General features: G+C 37.4%; 3 protein-coding genes and 1 pseudogene across 5 annotated transcripts in view; 1 reads left to right on the forward strand and 3 right to left on the reverse strand.

Annotated features, from left to right (window-relative positions):
* The first annotated feature begins 4,512 nt into the window (after positions 1–4,512).
* On the forward strand, positions 4,513–7,283 carry LOC113641016 (E3 ubiquitin-protein ligase TRIM35-like). The gene is made up of 6 exons (XM_027143591.2): positions 4,513–4,947; positions 5,091–5,186; positions 5,276–5,506; positions 5,613–5,635; positions 5,722–5,840; positions 6,337–7,283. The coding sequence occupies exons 1-6, from the start codon at positions 4,549–4,551 to the stop codon at positions 6,846–6,848; spliced, it is 1,380 nt and encodes a 459-aa protein (XP_026999392.1). The 5' UTR covers positions 4,513–4,548; the 3' UTR covers positions 6,849–7,283.
* A 3,122-nt stretch (positions 7,284–10,405) lies between these two features.
* Positions 10,406–15,079, reverse strand: LOC113641013 (E3 ubiquitin-protein ligase TRIM35-like). 3 transcript variants are annotated; one of them, XM_047815074.1, is made up of 7 exons: positions 13,652–15,079; positions 13,202–13,300; positions 12,144–12,239; positions 11,824–12,054; positions 11,673–11,695; positions 11,468–11,586; positions 10,406–11,285 (listed from the first exon to the last, which is right to left on the reverse strand). In XM_047815074.1, the coding sequence occupies exons 1-7, from the start codon at positions 14,048–14,050 to the stop codon at positions 10,741–10,743; spliced, it is 1,512 nt and encodes a 503-aa protein (XP_047671030.1). In that variant the 5' UTR covers positions 14,051–15,079; the 3' UTR covers positions 10,406–10,740. The 3 variants fall into 3 exon arrangements, with proteins under 3 accessions (XP_047671030.1, XP_047671029.1, XP_026999388.1); XM_047815073.1 differs by having other exon boundaries at positions 13,187–13,300; XM_027143587.2 differs by lacking the exon at positions 13,202–13,300.
* Positions 15,080–16,894: 1,815 nt separating this feature from the next.
* On the reverse strand, positions 16,895–17,860 carry LOC125141419 (annotated as a pseudogene).
* A 489-nt stretch (positions 17,861–18,349) lies between these two features.
* Positions 18,350–22,085, reverse strand: part of LOC113641023 (zinc-binding protein A33-like) — a 56,051-nt gene continuing 52,315 nt past the window's right edge. The window contains exons 4-6 of the mRNA XM_047815081.1: positions 20,917–20,939; positions 20,712–20,830; positions 18,350–19,053 (exon numbers count right to left, since the gene is read on the reverse strand). Coding sequence (XP_047671037.1) covers positions 18,659–19,053; positions 20,712–20,830; positions 20,917–20,939 — 537 coding nt within the window. The 3' untranslated portion in view covers positions 18,350–18,658. The remainder of the gene's footprint in view (positions 19,054–20,711; positions 20,831–20,916; positions 20,940–22,085) is intronic.

Here is a 22,085-nt window from a genome sequence, read left to right on the forward strand (position 1 = left end):
CGTTTATTTCCAAAATTGTAGAAAAAGTGGTAGCTAATCAACTTTCCACTTATCTGCATTACCATCAAATTTTGGATAAGTTTCAATCAGGTTTCCGCAAAGTGCACTCAACTGAGACAACATTTCTTAAAGTGTCAAGTGACATTTTGATGGCAGCAGATGCGGGCCAGTACACAGTGTTGGTTCTACTGGATATAACTTCAGCGTTTGATACAGTTGACCATAAAATTTTGCTAAATTGTTTGCAAAATGTTATTGGTTTATCTGGGTCTGTACTAAAGTGGTTTTCTTCTTATCTTACTGATAGAACTTTTTCTGTGGTGATAAATCAGATCATGTCTGACACTGTGCCTCTCTCATGTGGAGTACCACAGGAATCAGTATTAGGTCCTTTGCTGTTTTTACTGTATATGACACCTCTTGCTCAGAAAATTCAGTGTTTTAAGCATGTGTCCTATCACTTATATGCTGATGATATTCAGTTATACTGTTCTTTCAGGGAGTCTGAGTTTCACTTGCTGTCTAGCTTGTTAGAGTGTCTGTCCTGTATTAAGGAGTGGTTGGGCAGTAACTACCTTCAACTAAATCCGAAAAAGACGGAAACTTTGATCATTGCCCCAGATAAGAATATTCCACAGATCAGACAACATCTTGGTTCTTTGGGCTCTTCTGTTCAGTCAAGCCTCAGGAACCTTGGTGTTGTATTTGATAAATCCATGTCTTTAGGTCAACATTCAGGACAGTTGGTTAAAAGCTGTTTTTATCACTTACGGAATGTTTCTAAAATGAGGAAATTGTTGTCCAATGCAGATCTGGAGATGATTATACATGCTTTTATCTCTTCACGTTTGGACTATTGTAATTCACTTTTTACCTGTCTTAACAAACGTGTTTTAAATCATCTTCAGATTGTTCAGAATTTAGCAGCGAGGCTTTTAACTGGAACCAGCAGAAGATCTCACATCACACCAGTTTTATACTCTCTTCACTGGTTACCAATCAAATATAGAATTGATTTTAAAATTTTGGTCCTCACTTATAGAGCCCTTCATGGGAATTCTCCTGGGTACATCACTGACCTGTTGACCCCTTATGGCTCTTCGAGAGCATTGAGATCATCAGGTCAAAATCTGCTTGTGGTCCCTAAAACCCATTTTAAAACTCGGGGGGATCTTTCTTTTCAGTCTGTGGCCCCCAGATTGTGGAATGCGTTGCCCCTGTCTCTGCGTGTGGATGATTCTGCTGATTCCTTTAAAAAGCAACTGAAGACACTCTTATTTAGACAAGCTTTTAGCTGATTGGGCTTTTATGGTTTCATCTCTGTTGTAGTGTGTTTTTATTGTTTTATAATTGTAGTTTTATCATCTCTATAAATTTCTCTTTTTACTTTGTAAGATTGTTTTATTGTACTTTTAAGTTTTATTGTTATATTTTGTAAAGCACTTTGTGATTCTATCTGTGAAAGGTGCTATATAAATAAACTTTACTTACTTACTTACACCCAACCACCAGAGGGCAACCCTGCACATTTTTTAAACTCTCCTTCAGTTGTGTTTTTCATTTCCCTTGTTCATTATGCTCACCTTTTTGTGTTGCATGATTAACTACCTGATTTAAGCCTCTTTGGGCCTTTTTACACCTGGTCACTTCATGTGTTTTCTCTGATCCGATAGCTATCTGATTTGTAAAAACTGTTCCATTTACATTAGGACACATAAATATGTCTTGACTAATCGGATATCAATCCAATCTTTTTACTCCCGCCCAAAATGCAAATATATTTTACCTCATTTCCGGGGTAATTGAAAAGGAAACACGCTTTGGTGTATGTGGATGCTACAAAACATAGCAATTACTGTTTGCTGTGTTTTAAGACCAAATGAAACACCTGGGTGAAAGATCGGAGCCAGCACTGGTGGGAAAGTATATTTGTTTCTGGCGCGATGCACGACTCGCGAGTCACCTGCGAGTGACGTACTTCCGTTTGGGAGGAGTATAGCGCTGACGTATGTGGCTTGAACAACCACATGCATTTACACCTGTCCAGTTTCATCTGAAAAGCGTCCCAGACCACCTCCTGAAGTGGTTTGAGTGATCGGATTTATATCCATCTCGATACCGTTTCGGAGGGCATTTAGACCTGGTCTTTTTACCATTGGATAGATATCTGATCACAGATAACACATGAAGTGACCAGGTGTAAAAACCCCCTTTGTTTCATTAGTTCAGTCTAGCTCCAAAAGACTTCACCATGTTTGTCCTGGTTATCCTTGAGCCAGTTTTTGTGAATTCCTGACTTTTGCTTTGCCTTGCTTTGTCAGTTTCTGGTCCTCTATTTCTTAGTTTCTCATAGCACTCTAAATAAACCCATTCTGCACTTCCAACTGCATCCAATGCCTTTGGGACTGTAGTGATTATTTTAGATCAAATATGAAAAAATAAATGTGTGTCAAGTAGTAACTTGTCACCTGTGAGTGTATTTGTTGGATCATTTGTCACATTTACCTGAGCAGTAGTAGTGCTGTATGTACACTGTGTGTGAGGTGTGCTGACTGAACTCCCTCGGTAATGAGCCAGCGTATTCCTTTTGTTAATCTTGAATATCATTGGCTGGCTGTTGCTGCCTCCCTCTCCTCTGTTTTCCTGACAACCATTAGTTACTCTCCACATGTTTAATGACCTAATTAGAATGTCTAAGTGCTTCTTCCTGCATTGCTTGAATTTCTCTTTTGTTCTTGAGTATTTTTGGCTTTAGCTTCTGTTCTTTGCTTTCTTTATATTGACTTGTATAAACCTGTTAAACCTGAGCACTCTGATTTTGTTTATAACAGTTATTATTTTATTTTACTCAGCATCCTTAATTTGACAGCAATCCTTGTTCTGCTGATTACTTGCCTGTAGTTAACATGAATTTATTGCTACTTCAAGAAAAGTATTTTGATATCTATATGCATGTTTTATAATGCGTTCACCAGGACAGGTTAGATGGATTTAATTTTTGTGTTTCCTTTTTGATTCTAAGAGCACCCTTGTCAATGTGCCAAAAATATCTTTTTTTGTAGTTGACCTCAACTAAAGTGCCCTCGTTTGTTCACTAGATAATAATAATGTCCCCTCTAGTGCATGTGTCCATCTGCCATTGTTTTCCAGCCTGCTGTTATGGTGCCCCGTCAACAGCTATATGGGTGTATCCAGACCTATGTTGCATTGCAAGAAGACATTTTGCAGGACTGAGAGACCTTGGATTTTTCTCTTACTCTTATGAGCGTACTGGAGAAAGTTAAGCAGCAGTCAACAAACACCATACTGAAATATTGTTGCATGGCCAGATTGTTGTGCTCTTTGTTTGTGAGCTCTAGCAGATAGTTTGTTGCAAGCCTATAGCTACTGTACATGCTGATGGCTGCAGCAGAGCTACTAGGTGGGAATGGGAAGGCACATCTGGAGGAAAAGGAGTCACATTTATTCTATTTCGTAAGCCCTTGTAGAGCTTTGTCATTTAGGAGAATCAAATAACCCTAAATGTGAACTGGGTGAGTTGATCGAGATGATAAAACTGCAGCATGAACAGTTGAATCAGTTCACCCAAAGTGTAGCTTTGTTTCAGGACCTTTACCCATGTACTCATACTTCTGAGCGGTTCTGTCGGATTTGTCAGAAACCTGGTCAATTTGCTAGGGAGTGTTATGATGAATGTGTTCCTCCTCACTCCTCTACTGTGAAATCTCAAGTGGGCAGTAGAGGTTGGTGCATCATTATTCTGTTCATCTGCCAGAGAACTTGTTCCTGCTGAGCTGCAAAGCCACAGCTCTATTGGGGAAAATACTGGCTCAGTTGCTTTGTCCAGTTCTTGTCAAGTGTCAGATTTGATGTTGTCTTGCCACATCTCGTTGTTCTTGTTGGTATTAAGATGCCCCAGTATCTCATCATCCAGTTTCTCTAAACAAACATACATATGTTTGTAAAACCACAAACTGCATGGAGGGAAACTTGAAGCTTAAATTCTCCTCCAAACATTTCAACACACAGTCAGATCAAACTTTTTACCCAAGATTAACATCATAACAACTATAAATACAGTAAAGACATGAGCTTTCAAAGTCTCAATTAATGTTTTAAATGTATGAATTAAATTGTATCATTAATATCAATTTAACATTTAAAAAAATGCAGTAAAAAATGGTAGTTATTTGAAATAATAAAATAATATATAGTATAAATATAATATACAATTTCACATTTAACTCAACCATTTTAGTTCATTTAATATCGCTTTAATTTTAATTAATTTCTCTCTTTTTTGGTATTCAGAAGTCAATATTCTATCAATATTTCCAGTTTTCAAATTAATTTGATTTAACTGCCAAGGTGTCAAAATGTCACAGCACTCCAATAACCTTTTTACAATGAACTGTGCAGTGCTTCTGTAAAAACAAAGTTTCTATACAAGGAAGTGATCACTAATTGGACCTACAATGTCATATGTTTATCAAAGTAAAAGTGAAACGGTGAGCATACAGACAACAACAACAACAGCGGCAAAATAAAATGGCTTCTAAGTTTTCAGAGGAGGATTTCTCCTGTCCTGTGTGCTGTGAAATCTTTAAGGATCCTGTTTTATTGCACTGCAGTCACAGTGTGTGTAAAGTGTGTTTGCAGCAGTTCTGGGAGACCAACGGATCCAGAGAATGTCCTGTTTGTAGGAGGGAGTCATCTGTGAATCAATTTCCTACAAATCTGGCCTTAAGGAACCTGTGTGAGACTTTCTTACTGGAAAGAAGTCAGAGATCTTCATCAGGGTCTGAAACAGTCTGCAGTCTGCACAGTGAGACACTCAACCTCTTCTGTCTGGACGATCAACAGCCGGTGTGTTTGGTGTGTCAGATTTCAAGAAAACACACCAACCACAAATTCTGCCCCATTGATGAGACTGTAACAAACAGAAAGGTAAACAAAGCGATCTGTGAGATCATGGATAACATCAGAAAATTTAACATAATATCAATCTGTATAGATTGAATTATTGAAAACAATGTGTACAATAAGAGCTGAAACACAGAGTCTCCATACAGTGTGTTAATTTATTTCAGAAGGAGCTCAAAACTGCACTAAAGCCCCTACAGGAGAAACTGAAGATCTTTACAGACTGTAAACTGAACTGGAGTCAGACTGCAGAACATATAAAGGTTATAATAACTTATATGGTTTTGATAGAATTCTATTCTCCATTATTGTAAAATCAGTTATATTTCATTTAATTTCCTCTTCACTGCAGATTCAGGCCCAACACACAGAGCATCAGATTAAGGAGCAGTTTGAGAAACTTCATGAGTTTCTACGAGATGAAGAGGCAGTCAGGATCACTGCACTGAGAGAGGAAGAGGAGCAGAAGAGTCAGATGATGAAAGAGAAGATTGAGAAGCTGAGCAGAGACATATCATCTCTTTCAAACACAATCAGAGCCATAGAAGAGGAGATGAGAGCTGAAGACGTCCTGTTCTTACAAGTGAGGATCATTTAGTCAGTATTTATACTGTGAGAAAGTAAAACTTCTTTCCGTCATCAGAAATGTCACATTTCAGTGGTATAAAAATGTCTTTGTTGTTTTCCAGAACTACAAGGCCACAGTGAAAAGGTGAGTGATGTGGTTCCTGGCTCTCTGCTTCTCTGTGTTTCTGAATCCAAAGCCACAACAACACTGACTCCTGAATGTTTTTGCAGAGCCCAGTGCACACTGCAGCATCCAGAGGAGCTTTCAGGAGCACTGATCCATGTGGCAAAACATCTAGCCAACCTGAAGTTCAGAGTCTGGGAGAAGATGCAGGACATTGTCCAATACAGTAAGAGTCTTTCTTTCTTTCTTTCTTTCTTTCTTTCTTTCTTTCTTTCTTTCTTTCAAACAATTATTATTATTATTATTATTATTATTATTATTATTATTATTATTATTATTATTATTATGTTCATGATGTATTCATGTAACATGAGGGGAACTCTTATTTTTGAAAGGCTTCTGATCACTGTTTGAAGTGTAAGCACTTCAGTTACTGAGTGAAAACATGGAGATTTTATAGAATTTGAATTATTATAATGATTGGTTATTCAGATTAGGGGATGTATTTGCTAGAGGTGGTATTTGGTATGTGACTTATTGTGATGGTGTATATAAAGCAGGTTACACACCTAGAATATTTGGTTTTCTCTCAGTAGAACAGAAACTTCAGAGGATCAGAGTGAAACTGGACTGGGAAAGAGGACAGCTGTCTTTCTTTCATTCAGTATTTAATTCTGTATTTTGGTATTTTATTCTGTATTTGTACTTTTTGTTTTTCTCAGCCCCTGTAACTCTGGACCCAAACACTGCTCATCCTGAACTCCTTGTATCTGATGATCTGACCTGTGTGAGACTCAGTAATAAACAGAGGCTTCCTAATAATCCAGAGAGATTTGATGATTTACTGTGTATCCTGGGCTCTGAGGGCTTTAACTCAGGGACACACTGCTGGGATGTTGAAGTTGGAGATTGTTCAGTTTGGTTAGTGGGTGTGATGGCAGAATCTGCTCAGAGGAAAGGTGATGTATTCTCCAGAAATGGAATATGGTATGTGTGGTATTATGAAGCTACACATGGAGCATGTTCTACACCAAAGACAGACACTTTGCTCTTAATATCACAGAAACTTCAGAGAATCAGAGTGCAGCTGGACTGGGACAGAGGGAAGCTGTCATTCTCTGACCCTCTCACTAATACACATATACACACTTTCACACACACATTTACTGATAAATTACTGCCATATTTATTTCTTGGTTGTAAAAAATGTCCTCTAAATATCCTCCCACTTTAGTGCATAGTGAAATATGTTGATCAATTTATTAATGAAATACTGCAGATTAAAAGATTAATATCTTTGGGAATGATTACAGAAGCACTGAAATCATTATTTTAACTTGCCTTAACTCGAGTGTGGGTTGACACTTGCCTTAACTCCCATGGGTTGACACACCATTCATGGCCACCCATCGCAGGGCACAATCGAGTTAGGGCAAGTTAATATAATTATAAGCTCCAGGCTTCATGTGACCCTGTGTAGGATAAGCAGAAAATGGATGTATGGATGAATGGAAAAACATCAGATAAGGCATGAGAATCTAGAATGTTTGACAGTATGGAGTTTCCATTTGAAAAGTTACTCTGACCCCAACCTCCTCAGTTGGGGTATGTGAAGAAAAGAATTCCACTGTGCTGTAATGTATATGTGGTGATAATAAAGGCTTCTATGCCCCCGGTTCTCTTCTCTCTAATGCTTTCATTTTCTGTCAGATTTTTTTTCACTGTAAATTTAAAATCAAAAATCAAATGAGTGTGACGTAACTATCATTAAATAAATGTACATGTCAACTACATTTAAACAATGCTATATAACTGAAATATTTTAGCTGAATTTTATTATTATTATTATTATTATTATTATTATTATTATTATTATTATTATTATTATTAGGGGTCAAGCCCCGAAGGAGCGTAGAGACACATTGTTATTATTAGTTTTCTTATTATTATTATTCCGCCATTGAAGTCAAGAACCGTACGTAGAAAAGTTATGAAACTTGGCACACATGTACACATGTAGAGGCCAGTCTTATAAGTTATTATAGCAACTTTGGTGTGTCTAGCCCTCTAGCTCCACCAGTCCAAACAAATTGAGGGCAGTTTGGCACACAATATGTATTGGGTGCAAATATCAGAGCCAGAATCGCAAGTATTGGGTGCTATCAGAATCAGCACCGCAGTGACACACACACACACACACACATACAGAAATTTCGCAACGTTTCTTGACAGCGCCACCTAGTGGCCACGAGATTTTCAAGTTAACTATGTCCAGTATTTTACGAGTGCAATGCCATATCGCTACGAAACTACCTTACAGTCGTAACCTTACAGTTTAAACGGTGTCTTGGGGTGTTGTGTGTTGCTTACTGTGCGCTGCTTGCATATTTGGGTTTGTGTAACAGTTCTGTTAGACTGTTGTACATGAAAATTCACAGGACATCAAAAGTTTATAAAATATTGAGAACATCTCTTTTACCATGAATAGGTGTTCTTTAAAAAGATTTAAACACATGACTTGCAATGGCTAACTGAGATTTGCCATGTTGGGGCAGTATTCAGTGTGTGTGTGTGTGTGGGGGGGGGGGGGGGGCAACCAGCTAAAATGTTAACACACAATTTATACTACAGATTGATGTTTGAATAACAGGACTTGCCTCACAGAGCATTTAATTCGGTTTTTAAACTCATTTAAATTCATTCTCTTTTAATGTTCATATTTAAGTTTTAATATGCTACGTCTGAGCATGCAACATACAAAGGATGTCCAATTTGTTTCCAAACCAGGTTCGTCTCTCATGGCTCATTGTGCTATGAAGGATGGAGGGCAAACATTGATTGGGTCCATCAGAAATTCTGTAACATTCGAATGGTCATGAATATAAACATTATATACAAATGTTTGTTACTTCTTACTCACTGGTATGAATATAAGAAGTCTGCACATTGGGGGTTTAATATAACCAACTACCTACCATCTAAGCACATGATATTAATAAAAAATTGCTCAACTGACAAAAGAAACTGACTTGGAAACCTTTCTGTTCTAAATTTTGACAAGTTTTATAAAGTAATTTATGCTGATTTTAACTATTTACTTCTCTCTTTTTTTTAATCATAAGCCCTGGTCTGAAGCACTGTTCAGTTTTTCATTGGTTAGTCTAAGGTGCCAAGCAGACCACGACTGAGAGCCAGGCCAGCCCCATGTTATCATGTACAGTCGAAGAGGTCCACGAATGCCTCCAGGTTGTCTTTTGGACCCAACTTTTACAGTGTTATGTGGGGTATGTCAGCCGCTGCTGGAGTACTCAGTGGCTGGACCAGTCTTCCTCCCTGGCATGGAGCAGTGCCTGGAAGTGCTTTACGAATGGCGAGGACTCCGTGATGGTGGATCTCTTTCAGTTATTGGGTTCTGGCATCAGTGTTACACTTCTCTTGTGTTCAGAGAGAAATGAGGAGACAGGAGGTGGTGCAACACAAAAAGGCAATAAAAAAGACATATAAAAAAACATTATATAGACCTACAACATTCTTTTGTACAACCTAACAAATTACAAATAATTGATGAGAGTTCATTCTGTTTCCCAACCTGTCACAATTTTCCAGGTAATAATAGACAATAAAACAAAATTGTTTCCCTCTCTGGGATGGAGGATGAAGAAGGGTTTGTGTAAAGTGTAACAGTGAATTAGGAGTTTAGATGAAATTCCATACAGATCTAATTAAGTGTAAATCCAAAGTGACTTAAATTTTATTCTTTATTTTCATTTCATGTTGTCATTTACTTCTTGTTGGAAGCTGTGGAAAATGTTACGTTGATATTTTGACCCAATAACTCACAATTTCATGTGAATGTTTAGAGGGAATTTTGTTAATCTAATTTGGATTTAATATCAAAATATGGCTGAACTCAAAATAATCAGATAACCCTAACAAATTACAGCCTGTGTGTCAGGGATTTCAGGAAATCAGACTTGCACAAAGAATATAAATCTTTTAATCCATAATTCATTAATGAATAGGAATAAAACAATATAACAAACAAACAAATATAGGTGCTTTCTAATTTTTAAATATAATATAAAAATACCTATTAATTTTATATAGGAAACATTTTTATCATGTGTAAACATGATTAATGTTGGAATCTTTCATAAAATCAGTATGGAGAAGAAGGGGTATTAAGTTATTATTATTATTATTATTATTATTATTATTATTATTATTATTAATAATAATAATAATAATAATAATAATAATAATAATAATAATAATAATAATAATAATAATAATGACTTAAATAAACTCACAGGTCTTTATTTAGTCTACTAACCTGTTCTTTGTTGTGTTAAAAGGTGCACTCAGACTTAAGAGCACTGCTCACTTTCTTTCCTTTTTTAATACTTTATTACAGAATGCTGCTTAATGTTATGGCAGGTGTCCTGGTCTTACAGTGACATCTAGTGGCGTAGATGCAGCACAGTGTATAAACTGCTTTTAATAAAAAAAAAAACGTTGCTCAATAAACTTTGTGGTACTGAAACAAGCGATAAGTTTTATAAATAATTTGTTGCACTGACAATTCAGTAGGTCTGGGAAATAAGTCCAGTTTTGACGCATTAGGTAGTGAAAAGCTTATTACTGCTTTAGGCTGATTGTATCAATATAATATAAATGAACACTTAGTATAACACTAATGTCTATTGTTTACATAATGAAATACACTTTTCAGTTCTGATTTTTGAAAGGTTGATAATATTTATATTGTGTGAAGAAATGACAGTAGAAATCTGACTGGGACCATTTTAATCAGCAGCAGCAGTCCTGGGTTCAAACAACCAATAACAGTAATTTGTCAGTACTGTAAGTGTGTGCGAGTATCTTAGTGAGAAAGTTGGAGAATTTGCTCAAGATCATTAAACTTTAATTTAGTGCCTTGGAATTCAAAGATTTATCAATATTTCAAAATAAAAGTTTGAATAATTGAGTACTAGAATATCCCATCAATATTTCTAGTGTTTTAACTTTATTTTGATTTAATCTTTGACTTACAAACTTTCACAAATATTAAGAATCTTTTAACCTGCAATATTTCATGAATGAACTGGAATAAAACAATATGAGCTCTAACTGATCTGATTCACTCTTACAGAGCACTCAAGTGGGAGGATCTTTATAGAAGACTCTTTACAACCAAAATATAGGAATGGCAGTAATTTGTCGATAAATGTGTGTGTGAAACTGTGTATGTGTGTGTTAGTGAGAGGGTCGGAGAACGACAGTTTTCCTCTGTCCCAGTCCAGTTTCACTCTGATCCTCTGGAGTCTCTGTTCTACTGAGAGTAGACTTTCTGGCTGTGGTGTAGAACCTGCTCTATATTCACCCTTATAATACCCCACACACCAGATTCCACTTCTGGAGAATATCCACCCCTTTCTCTGAGCAGATTTAATCATTATACCCAATGCCCAGTGTGTACAGTCTCCAACTTCAACATCCCAGCAGTGTGTCCCTGAGTTAAAGCCCTCAGAGCCCAGGATACATTCCCAATAATCAAACCTCTCTGCATTATCAGGAAGTTTGTGTTCCTCATCACTGAGTCTCACACTGGTCAGATCATCAGATACAATGAGTTCAGCATGAACAGTGTTGGGGTCCAGAGTTACAGGGGCTGAAAACACACACAAACAAAAATGATCACTTATGTCACTGTGCATCAAAATGAAATGACACATGCAAAGAGTACATCAGGGTCATTAACAAAGGCAGAAAAGACAGGGAAAAGCTAAAAAGATTATTAATAATTAGAAATACACAATACACATACACAATTACTCAAAAAATGAGCCTTACTGTATTGGACAGTGTCCCGCATCTTCTCCCAGACTGTGAACCTCAGGTTGGCCAGATGTTTTGCCACATGGATCAGTGCTCCTGAAAGCCCCTCTGGATGCTGCAGTGTGCACTGGGCTCTGCAAAAACATTCAGGAGTCAGTGTTGCTGTGGCTTTGGATTCAGAAACACAGAGAAGCAGAGAGACAGGAACCACATCACTCACCTTTTCACTGTGGCCTTATAGTTCTGGAAAACAACAAAGCACATATCAGTGGCTATCATTTACATTTTTACACCACTGAAATGTGATGTTTCTGATGATGAAAAGAAGTTTTACTTTCTCACAGTATAAATACTGACTAAATGATACTCACTTGTAAGAACAGGGCATCTTCAGCGCTCATCCCCTCTTCTATGGCTCTGATTGTGTCTGAAAGAGATGATATGTCTCTGCTGACATTCTCAATCTTCTCCTTCATCATCTGACTCTTCTGCTCCTCTTCCTCTCTCAGTGCAGTTATCCTGACTGCCTCTTCATCTCGAAGAAACTGGTGGAGTTTCTCAAACTGTTCCTTAATCTGATGCTCTGTGTGTTGGGCCTGAATCTGTAGTGAAGAGGAAATTAAATGAAATATAACTGATTTTACAATGCTGGAGAATAAAATTCTATCAAAACCATGTTATTGATTGTAACCTTTATATGTTCTGCAGTCTGACTCCAGTTCAGTTTACAGTCTGTAAAGATCTTCAGTTTCTCCTGTAGGGGCTTCAGTGCAGTTTTGAGCTCCTCCTGAAATAAATTAACACACTGCATGGAGACTCTCTTATTGTACACATCGTTATTCACTGTTAATGGTTAAGGGAATTTTACTATACAATTCAATGTTTGTTATTAAAAAACCTGGCACAATTAACGCTTTTAAAAAGCACAAGGTGCAATTTTTTTAAAATTTAGACTTAGATCTGGGTGTACAGTACACTGCTTTAGTAACTAAAATAGAAGCTCTGCTCTTGTCGAAAATCTGAATATGACTTAATGACAGTAATTAGTGCATGAAGATATTTATGTCAAGGATTTTTTTATATATTTATTTTTTTAATTTAATTGTAATTATAGGCATGTTTTTTATAGTGAACTTAATTTGTTAGGTATAATAAAGAGCTTTCACAATGCAAAAGCATCAGAAAATTATAGGAAGCTTAGAGGATTTGGCTGTTTATGTACAGTATTTTCCGCACTATAAGGCGCACCGGATTATAAGGCGCAGTCTCAATTACGGGGTCTATTTCTGTCCTTAACCATATTATAAGGCGCACCGTATTATAAGGCGCACGCTAAAACATACGGTCTACAAAAAAAGGTAACAGAAGCAAAACCCTGAGTTTAGTTGAACTTTATTCTACTATTTCTAATTCTACACACACATTATTTTTTAATCAATCTTTTCCCACAAATCCATCAAAGTCCTCATCTACTGTGTCTTCTTAACTTGGCGCAGTACATTTTCTTGCTTCCTCCACTTCCGAACCATAGATACATTGATGTTGAATTCTTTCAGCTGCTCTATTCCCATTTACAACCGTGTAACTGATAGCCTGTAGTTTGTATTGTGCCTCGTAAGCATCTGATTTTTATTGGCGGATGGCAAACCAACTTAAGGTGCATTTACCACCACCTACTGGATTGGAGTGTGGAGCGCATAATTGTTAGGAAGAAACAAATGTTTTTCAACATACCGGTAATATACCTACCGGAGGCGTAGCGGAGGTAAGCGTACGTACTGTACGTATTACGTAATGTCCTCTGATTGGTTTATCGCTGCCAGCGTACATAGTGTATGTAATACGTCCCTGTGTCGGCGGGAAATGGTATGACAGTCAACCAAACGGAGCCCTTAAAATGTCGTACAACATTTTTACAGATTTTTGGAACTCAGTGCACACATAAGGCGCACGGCCGATTTTTGAGAAAATTTAAGGCTTTTAGGTGTACCTTATAGTGCGGAAAATACTGTAAGTGACACTTTAGTCACTTAAATATTTAAATATTTATACTTAAATATATATTAATGATTATATGACAAGTGCATTTGCAATTGATTATATTAATCATTGCACTATTGCACTAATAACTGGATTATTGTTTTTATTTTCAACCTACTGTATACTGTATGTAAATGTTTATATATATAATTTCTTTACCTTACAGTCTGTTACTGCCTCCTCAACCGGGCAGAATTTGTGGTTGGTGTGTTTTCTTGAATCCCGACACACCACACACACCGGCTGTTGATCATCCAGACAGAAGAGTTTGAGTTTCTCACTGTGTAGACTGCAGATTGTTTCAGACCCTGATGAAGATCTCTGACTTCTCTCCTGTAAGAAAGTCTCACACAGGTTCTTTAAGGCCAGATTTAAGGGAGGATTTTCTAGAGATGACTTTGTCCTACAAATAGGACATTCTCTGGATCCTTTGGTCTCCCAGAACTGCTGCAAACACACTTTACACACACTGTGACTGCAGCTCAGAACAACAGGATCCTTGAAGATGTCACAGCACACAGGACAAGAGAAATCCTCCTCTGAGAACTTAGAAGCCATTTTACTTTACTGCTGCTGTTGTTCTCACCAGTCCCAACCCTCAGAATTTGTAGAAAATGAACACTGATTTTAGGCTTGTTAATACTTGACTTTGTAGTTCCAGTTTTTAATCACTTACTTTCACAGTGCTAAAAATGAGACTCGGGTTTCTCCATAAACAAATAAATAATAAGAATAAAATTTAACTTAAACTCACCAGAGCAAAATACTGTGGCTGTTTATGGAGGACTGCAGTCGTCTCAGACTTAACACTTCCTTAATAGGAGGAGTTTTAGAGACGTGTTGTGACCTGTTACAGTCATCAGAAACAGCACACAACACTTAAATGAACAATAGTCCATTTTTTATTGCTTATTTATATAAATAGCCTAAACATGATAAAAAAAAAAAACTAACATTAAAGTATGGACTAAACATATAAACTCAGTGAGGAAACTCTTTTAAAAAACTGATATCCTGAATACTTGTTTGTGATTAGACACACTTCCTGTCACTCATTTTATAGACACTCTATTCTAGGTTCTGGGAACAGAGCTTTTGATGTTTCTGATGATGGAAAGAAGTTTTACTTTCTCCAAGTATAAATACTAACTAAATGATCCTCACTTGTTGGAACAGGACGTCTTAAGCTCTCTTCTCCCCTTCTTTGGCTCTGATTGTGACATTGAACCAAGGTGTCTTAAGGGATAAAATGACCCAAATGCAGGGATAACAAAAAGGGGGTTGATTTAAGGGGAAAAAATGTCAAAGGGCTAGAAACACTGGAAACTGGAAACTAAAAACTGGAAACGGAACACAAATACAAATACAAGAGACAAGGACTCAGCAGCAAACAGATGCAAGACAACCAATATAAATGGGGTGACAATCATTGAAATGCAAGAAACAGGTGTGCAGATGCGAGAAAGGATAAGGAATGGGCAGGGCAAACAGGGGGGTATTCCAGAAAGCTTGGTTAACTTACCATTTGGTAAATCATAACCTCTGGGTTGATTTACCCCAAACAGGCATACCATGAGTATGTCGGTTCCAAAACACCCGAGAAGAGTTAGTTTAACCAACCTCCAACTGGTTACCCAGAGTTTATGCGTGTGCAAGGTGCATATATAAAGACATTTTCAATGGATCGCCGATTTCACGAGTCACCATGGAAACTCAAAACGAACAAGAGAGCGGCGTATTTCACAGAGGCGGAGTTGGAGGTTTTAATGCACGCTTATGAAGAGTTTAAGCCAATAATATTAAAAAGAAGCAATACAGCTGCATCGGCTAAAGCAAGAGAGTTGGCTTGGCAGAAAATAACGGACAGAGAAAATGCGTGAGTGTATTAAATTACAAATTTGGTATTGGCTCCCGTTTTATTATAATGCAAAATAATGAAGTATGACTTATACATCCTTTTGGATATGTTATATCACTATGAAAGCATTTTCTTTTCCTGCCATTTATTTCTTTAGTTTAAAATAATAATGTATATTTTTTATTTAATAAGGTGTAATCCTTCTGGAGCCAGAAGAACTTTAAGCCAAGTCAAAATAAAACACAAAAACATTCTGCAAAAAGGTAATATTTGATTACACAATTACTGAACTATTATTATATCAGGATTTAGTATATTCATTCTGTCGTGTAGCTAATAGAAAGAAGACCGAAGCCCGTCTAACTGGCGGGGGCCCACCACCACCTCTCCTCACCCCATCTGATCAGTGGTTGCTGGCATTCCAGGGGGCAGTTCCTCGCACACACCATGCACCACAAGTGATGCTGAAAAAATGGTGAAATGTAAGTTTACCTCTATGATTTGTTTTAATTTTTTGTCCTAATAAATTACTATCTCTGTCACTCAAAGGCTTTTTGAACAAGATTAATTTTTATGTAGGCTTATTTTATTTAACTGCATATGATGTATAGGCTACTGTGATCTTAGTCCGACATGTTACTCTTTTCATGTATTATTTTCTTTGATAATATTGAGAATTTAATGGGTTGTGTGTTCTTATAGATACTGATGGACGATTGTATTATTGGACCCTCCAGAAAGAATGCAGTCTGTCACAGTTGTAAGTGATTTGTTGTCAGGTACCTTTAGTTACTTTTAGGTTTTTTTTTTTTGTTTTTTTTTGCCAGATAATGTATACTTTAATATTTCTCCTGTAGGATGAAGATGATGAAGATGACGATGAAGAGACCACATCTGCGGTGACAGAAGTGGACAATGCTAGTAGATCCACTGAGGTATGATGCATACCATTTATAATGTATGGCCCCTTTTGGTATTAGAGTAACAAACTGTCATTGTCCTTTCACAATACATACCTAGGGATTTGCCCACAGATGAGGGTCCTTCAACCTCAGCACACAAAACAGGTGTCCATATTTGAATTTTATTGTCTGACCAAACAATGTCATTCATTAAATTTTTTCCACCTTCCTAGTTGCCAGCAAAGGAGCTGTATAAGGTCCATCTTCAAAAACAAATAAGAAAAAGTGACATGTGACATGGAGATGGACCTTATACAGCTTCAAATGGAAGAGAAAAGGCTCCTCATTAAAAAAGGAGCACTTGAAATTGAATTACTGGACCATCGCCTTAAGGTGAGAACTTTAATCTGTTGCATGTTGAAAGTGGTGTGTGTGTGTTTGTGTGTGTGTGTGTGTGTGTGTGTGTGTGTGTGTGTGTGTGTGTGTGTGTGTGTGTGTGTGTGTAAAGCAATATAAAAAAACATTTTATTGAATTTTACTTTTATTGTTTTTCAGGAAATAAAGAAATAACCTACCTGGCAGACCAGTGCAAAAAAATTAATAAAAATAATTGACGGATCCTGTCTCTCAAAAGTCTTCCGTCTAAAATCTGTAGGTGTTCCTCTGGGCCATCTTCCTCAATACAAGGAGGGTGGCTCTCTACTCTTATAGTGGCAATATTGTGAAGCACAACACAAGCCACTAAAATGTCACATGCCCTCTCTGGACTAACCCGGAGCCCACGCAGACACTGAAACCGAGATTTGAGGATCCCTATAGTCATCTCCACCTTGGCCCGTGTTCGGTTGAGAGCCAGGTTAAATCGTGTCTGTGGTCCAGGCTCAGGTTCAGGGTAAGGTGTCATTAAATAGGGCAGACAAGGGTATCCTCTGTCCCCCAGCAAGTAACCATTGTACTGTCCTGTAATGATTGAAGTGTAGAACACAAATTGAATGTAAAAAGGAAAAAAAAAACAATTGTATAAAGCAAAACATACCCTGCTGAAATGTCTGGCATAATCATGACTCGCGGAAAATTATGGCATCATTCACAGATCCTGGCCAGGGGGTGTGTGCATAATGAATACATGTATAGATATAAATAGTATGACTAAATATTAAATATGCGTCATAGATTTTACTACAAAGGACAAACCTGCCACTCTGTGGAATTCGTCTTTAATAACAAGCAGAGGTTTATGGCCAGGGAACTGCACAAACGTGGGTAAGAACTGTTTAAGTGCCAGACATACTGTACGAACGGCTCTACACACAGTTGCCTTTCCCACATGTTCTGAATCGCCCACACTGTACAAAAAATGGCCAGACGCAAAAAACCTAAGTGCTTTCTCATATTTGCGATATGCGGTTTTAAACCGCGGTTTGACATATTTGCGATATGCGGTTTTAAAAGACGTGTTAAATAAACTAACGAATCTTTTGAAAAACGATAACGCTCTTTCAAATATTTATTAGGGTATGCAAACACATCAATACGCGGTCTTATAACCCTCTCCCGACGAAAAAACCATGCACACCAACCTTCTGCAACGAAGTTACACTGAAACATAACCTGCTCCCGAGCAGGTTATCTTCAGAGAGTCAGTTGCTATGGTTACATACATACCCAGAAAGTTACCACCGTTTTTGGAACCGAAAGTTGAGGTTATCCACGAACTTACCCTTAAACATACCCAGGTATGTCACATTTTTTCGGGTTTGTCTCGGGTCGGGTTTTTATTTAAAAAAAAAAAAAAATTATGCACTTCAGGTTCGGGTAAAAAGTCCTCCGGGTAACTTCGGGTCGGGTACATTTTTTTTAGACTCGAGAAGACCTCTACTTAACAGACAAAAAGCTCATATTAACATATTTTGCCTCTTCTGAGGGGCTGCAAGTATGAATTAGACATTAACCACGGCTCCGGGTCGAAGTTATTACCGTATTAAGGGATACCAAGTTATACTATAAACTGCATTAGCCAGGGTGTGCGCGCATCTTGAAAAAAGAGCGTAGCTTAAGACCACCAGTGCAATACAAAAATTTCAAAATAAAAGACAATTGCCTTTCTTGTAACAAAATATACTTAGGGTTATTTACAAATGCCACAGGACTAATAAACTTTTCACAATGAACTGTTCAGTGCTTTCAACTTTCAGCAAACTTTCACAAATAATCTGAATCTTTTAATCTGCAATATTTCATTAATAAACTGAAATAAAACAATACAAGCTCTAACTGATCTGATTCGCTCTTACAGAGCACTGAAGTGGGAGAATCTTTAGATTCAACACGTAGATATGGCAGTAATTTTTCAGTAAATGTGTGTGTGAAAGTGTGTGTGTGTGTGTTAGTGAGAGGGTAGGAGAATTACAGAGTTCCTCTGTCCCAGTCCAGTTTCACTCTGATCCTCTGGATTTTCTGTTTTACTGAGAGGAGAGTCAATGTCTGTGGTGTAGAACATGCTCCATATTTACCTTTATAATACCCCACAAACCAGATTCCACTTCTGGAGAACATTTCCCCCTTCCTCTGAGCAGATTCTGTCATCACACCAACAAGCCAGACTGTACTGTCTCCAACATCAACATCCCAGCAGTGTGTCCCTGAGTTAAAGCCCTCAGAGCCCAGGATAGACAAACAGTTTTCAAATCTTTCTGGATTATCAGGAAGTTTCTGTCTCTCATCACTGAATCTCACACTGGTCAGATCATCAGATTCAATAAGTTTAGGATGAACAGTGTTGGGGTCCAGAGTTACAGGTACTGAAAACACACACACACACACACGCACACACACACACACACACACACACACACGCATGCACACACACATACACACACACACATGGGCTAGGATAACATTACATTAACATGGAACTAGCTAACATTAAAAAAATCATTAATAAACAAATATAACTTTTGGTGCACCAACTGGACTGGAGTGTGGAGCACTAGTAGGCATGACTTATGCAGCAAAAAAAAAAGAGAGGGAATTAAATTCTATCAAAAATTCCAAGTTCTTTGATGAATTTTGTTATATATCCATAGATGATACTTTGCTGTTCTTGTTCTTTCAACAGGCCTATCACATTGAATGATTCAACACCTAAGTTTTTAACTGCATTAATTAGTTTTAACCTTACTCTTACATATTTTTTTTTACATTTTATTAAAACATGTTCTATGGCTTCTGGCTGATCACAATAAACACATAGTCCCGATTCATGTTTTCCTATTTTAAACAGAGAATGATTTAATCCAGTGTGACCTATTTCACGTATACGTGAAATAATTGTATCTTTTTTCTGTTCCTGACAACATATCTTCCATTTCCTCCTTGCTGTTGAATACTACACATAAACCGACCCTTGCTATCACCATTCCAAGCCTCTTGCCATTTGTTATTTATGATTTCTTTAATTTTCCCTTTAACTTCATTTTTGCTTAGAGACACGTGGATATCTATTTCCGAGTGTTTAAGAGCTTCCTTGGCTAGTTTATCTACCACTTCATTTGCCTCCACTCCCACATGAGCAGGAACCCACAAAAATGTTATCAAGCTTACTTTGCTGATTCTTAATAAACTTGCAAGTATCTCATATATAATGTCTTGTCTTGATGATTTTAGTCCACTTGTAAGACTCGATAATGCTGCGTAGGAATCAGAACAGATTACCACTAAGCTTGGTTTTATTTCTTCTATCCACTGGAGGGCTACCACCATAGCAATTAATTCTGTGGCATAAACAGATACATGATCAGTTATTCTTTTTTTTTATACTGGTTTGAAATTGTGGAATATATACTGCACCAGCAGTTCTACCAGAGATAGTCTGTGTATATATGTAACCATGATGAATAACTCTGGTCTACATACTGTTGTGCAATGATGTTCTTAGGGGTATCTTCCTCATTCTTCATTTTAACTTGTATTTGAAAGTCTACATTAGGCATTGGAAAAAAACATGGTGGAATTTTGGATACTATCACAGTTGGACTTCGCAGTCAGCAATACCAACTACTTCTGCTTCCCTGTTAGCAATCCATCCAAAGCTCTGAGACTCTTTCCTTTCAAACTCACCCAATAGTTCATTCTCATCTTATACCTACGAAGGTGTAATGGAGCTTCCCCTACCTCTACCTGCATAGCTGCAATGGGAGATGTGCTTACACTTTAAACACTAATCAGTCTAAAAGAAGCCTTTCAAAATAAGAGTTCCCTTATGTTACATGAGTACAAAATGAACATAATAATACTACTAATACTACTACTACTAATAATACATTTTTTTATTATTATTATCAGTTTTGTTTTACTAAGCAAACTCAGAAAAACGGTTGGCAGAAAGAAAGAAAGAAAGAAAGAAAGAAAGACAGACAGACAGACAGACAGACAGACAGACAGACAGACAGACTCTTACTGTATTGGACAATGTCCCGCATCTTCTCCCAGACTCTGAACTTCAGGTTGGCCAGATGTTTTGCCACATGGATCAGTGCTCCTGAAAGCTCCTCTGGATGCTGCAGTGTGCACTGGGCTCTGCAAAAACATTCAGGAGTCAGTGTTGCTGTGGCTTTGGATTCAGAAACACAGAGAAGCAGAGAGACAGGAACCACATCACTCACCTTTTCACTGTGGCCTTATAGTTCTGGAAAACAACAAAGCACATATCAAGTTCAAGTTTTCTTTATTGCCAACTCTTCCACATGTACAGTACAGTCATGGGTGAAAATTTACTTTAACAGTAGGGGAGGACAAAAAATATAAAATTTATCATGAGCAATTGTTGAAGGGGGACACAAATAATACAGTCTAATTGTACTTATAAGATAAGATATGTCCCCACAGTGAAAAACTGCTTTTATCATTATTATTGTAGCATGGAGACTGTGTCATTATGGTTATTTTTATGGTAGTTTTTCTCGACGGTTTTGGCGTGTTAGGGTGCTTTCACATCTATAGTTCGGTTCATTTGGTCCGGACCAAAAGCAAAAAATGATACATTGTAGCTTTTTAGCAGTTTTGGTTCCTTTTCACACCACACTGATCGTTCTGTTCTGCACCAGTTGAAACGAATCAAAATGCAGTCATGTGATAGCATCCACATCACTCATTGGCCACATGTCTTTGAGCGTATTTCCTAAACTTTGTGTAATTATGTTCATGGTTGTAATCTACTACATCACTTGTATACAGCATTCTATGCAAAGTCTTAATTTTCAGAATGAAGCGTGGATGCGGCTTGAAAATATAATTTTAATGCACTGCAAACGGCGAAGACGCATAGCAAGACACTTCAGGAGGCGGCGAGCATTACTTTTAAAAAGCTACAATGTGAACTGCTAAAAAGCTACAATGTATCATTTTTTGCTTTTGGTCCGGACCAAATGAACCAAACTATAGGTGTGAAAGCACCCTTAGTTACAGTGCACTATGCAACAAGCTATTGTAAACAAGCTAATGTTAACTACATAAGTAATATTTTAAAAGCCAATATAGCAGATTCATGGAAAATTACATTGGTAAATAGGCATTTTTGCCGCAACTAATTTATGAATGAGTCTGCATCAACTACATTAAAGAGAATTGCTTTATTTAAAGTGAATAAAATCCCCTACTTAATGGAGTTGAACATTAACTGAGCCACAGCCACACACCTGACTCGTGTGTGCAGAGTAGGTGAGATGAACTGGGAAAGGAGGCAGTGGGTCAAACCACTGTGAGGAAGGGGAGGGGGGACTCGACTGTTTCTAATGCAGTTTACATACATATACATACATTTATATACACATAC

The sequence above is a fragment of the Tachysurus fulvidraco genome, chromosome 6, assembly GCF_022655615.1.
Source record: "Tachysurus fulvidraco isolate hzauxx_2018 chromosome 6, HZAU_PFXX_2.0, whole genome shotgun sequence".
Classification (NCBI taxonomy): domain Eukaryota; kingdom Metazoa; phylum Chordata; class Actinopteri; order Siluriformes; family Bagridae; genus Tachysurus; species Tachysurus fulvidraco.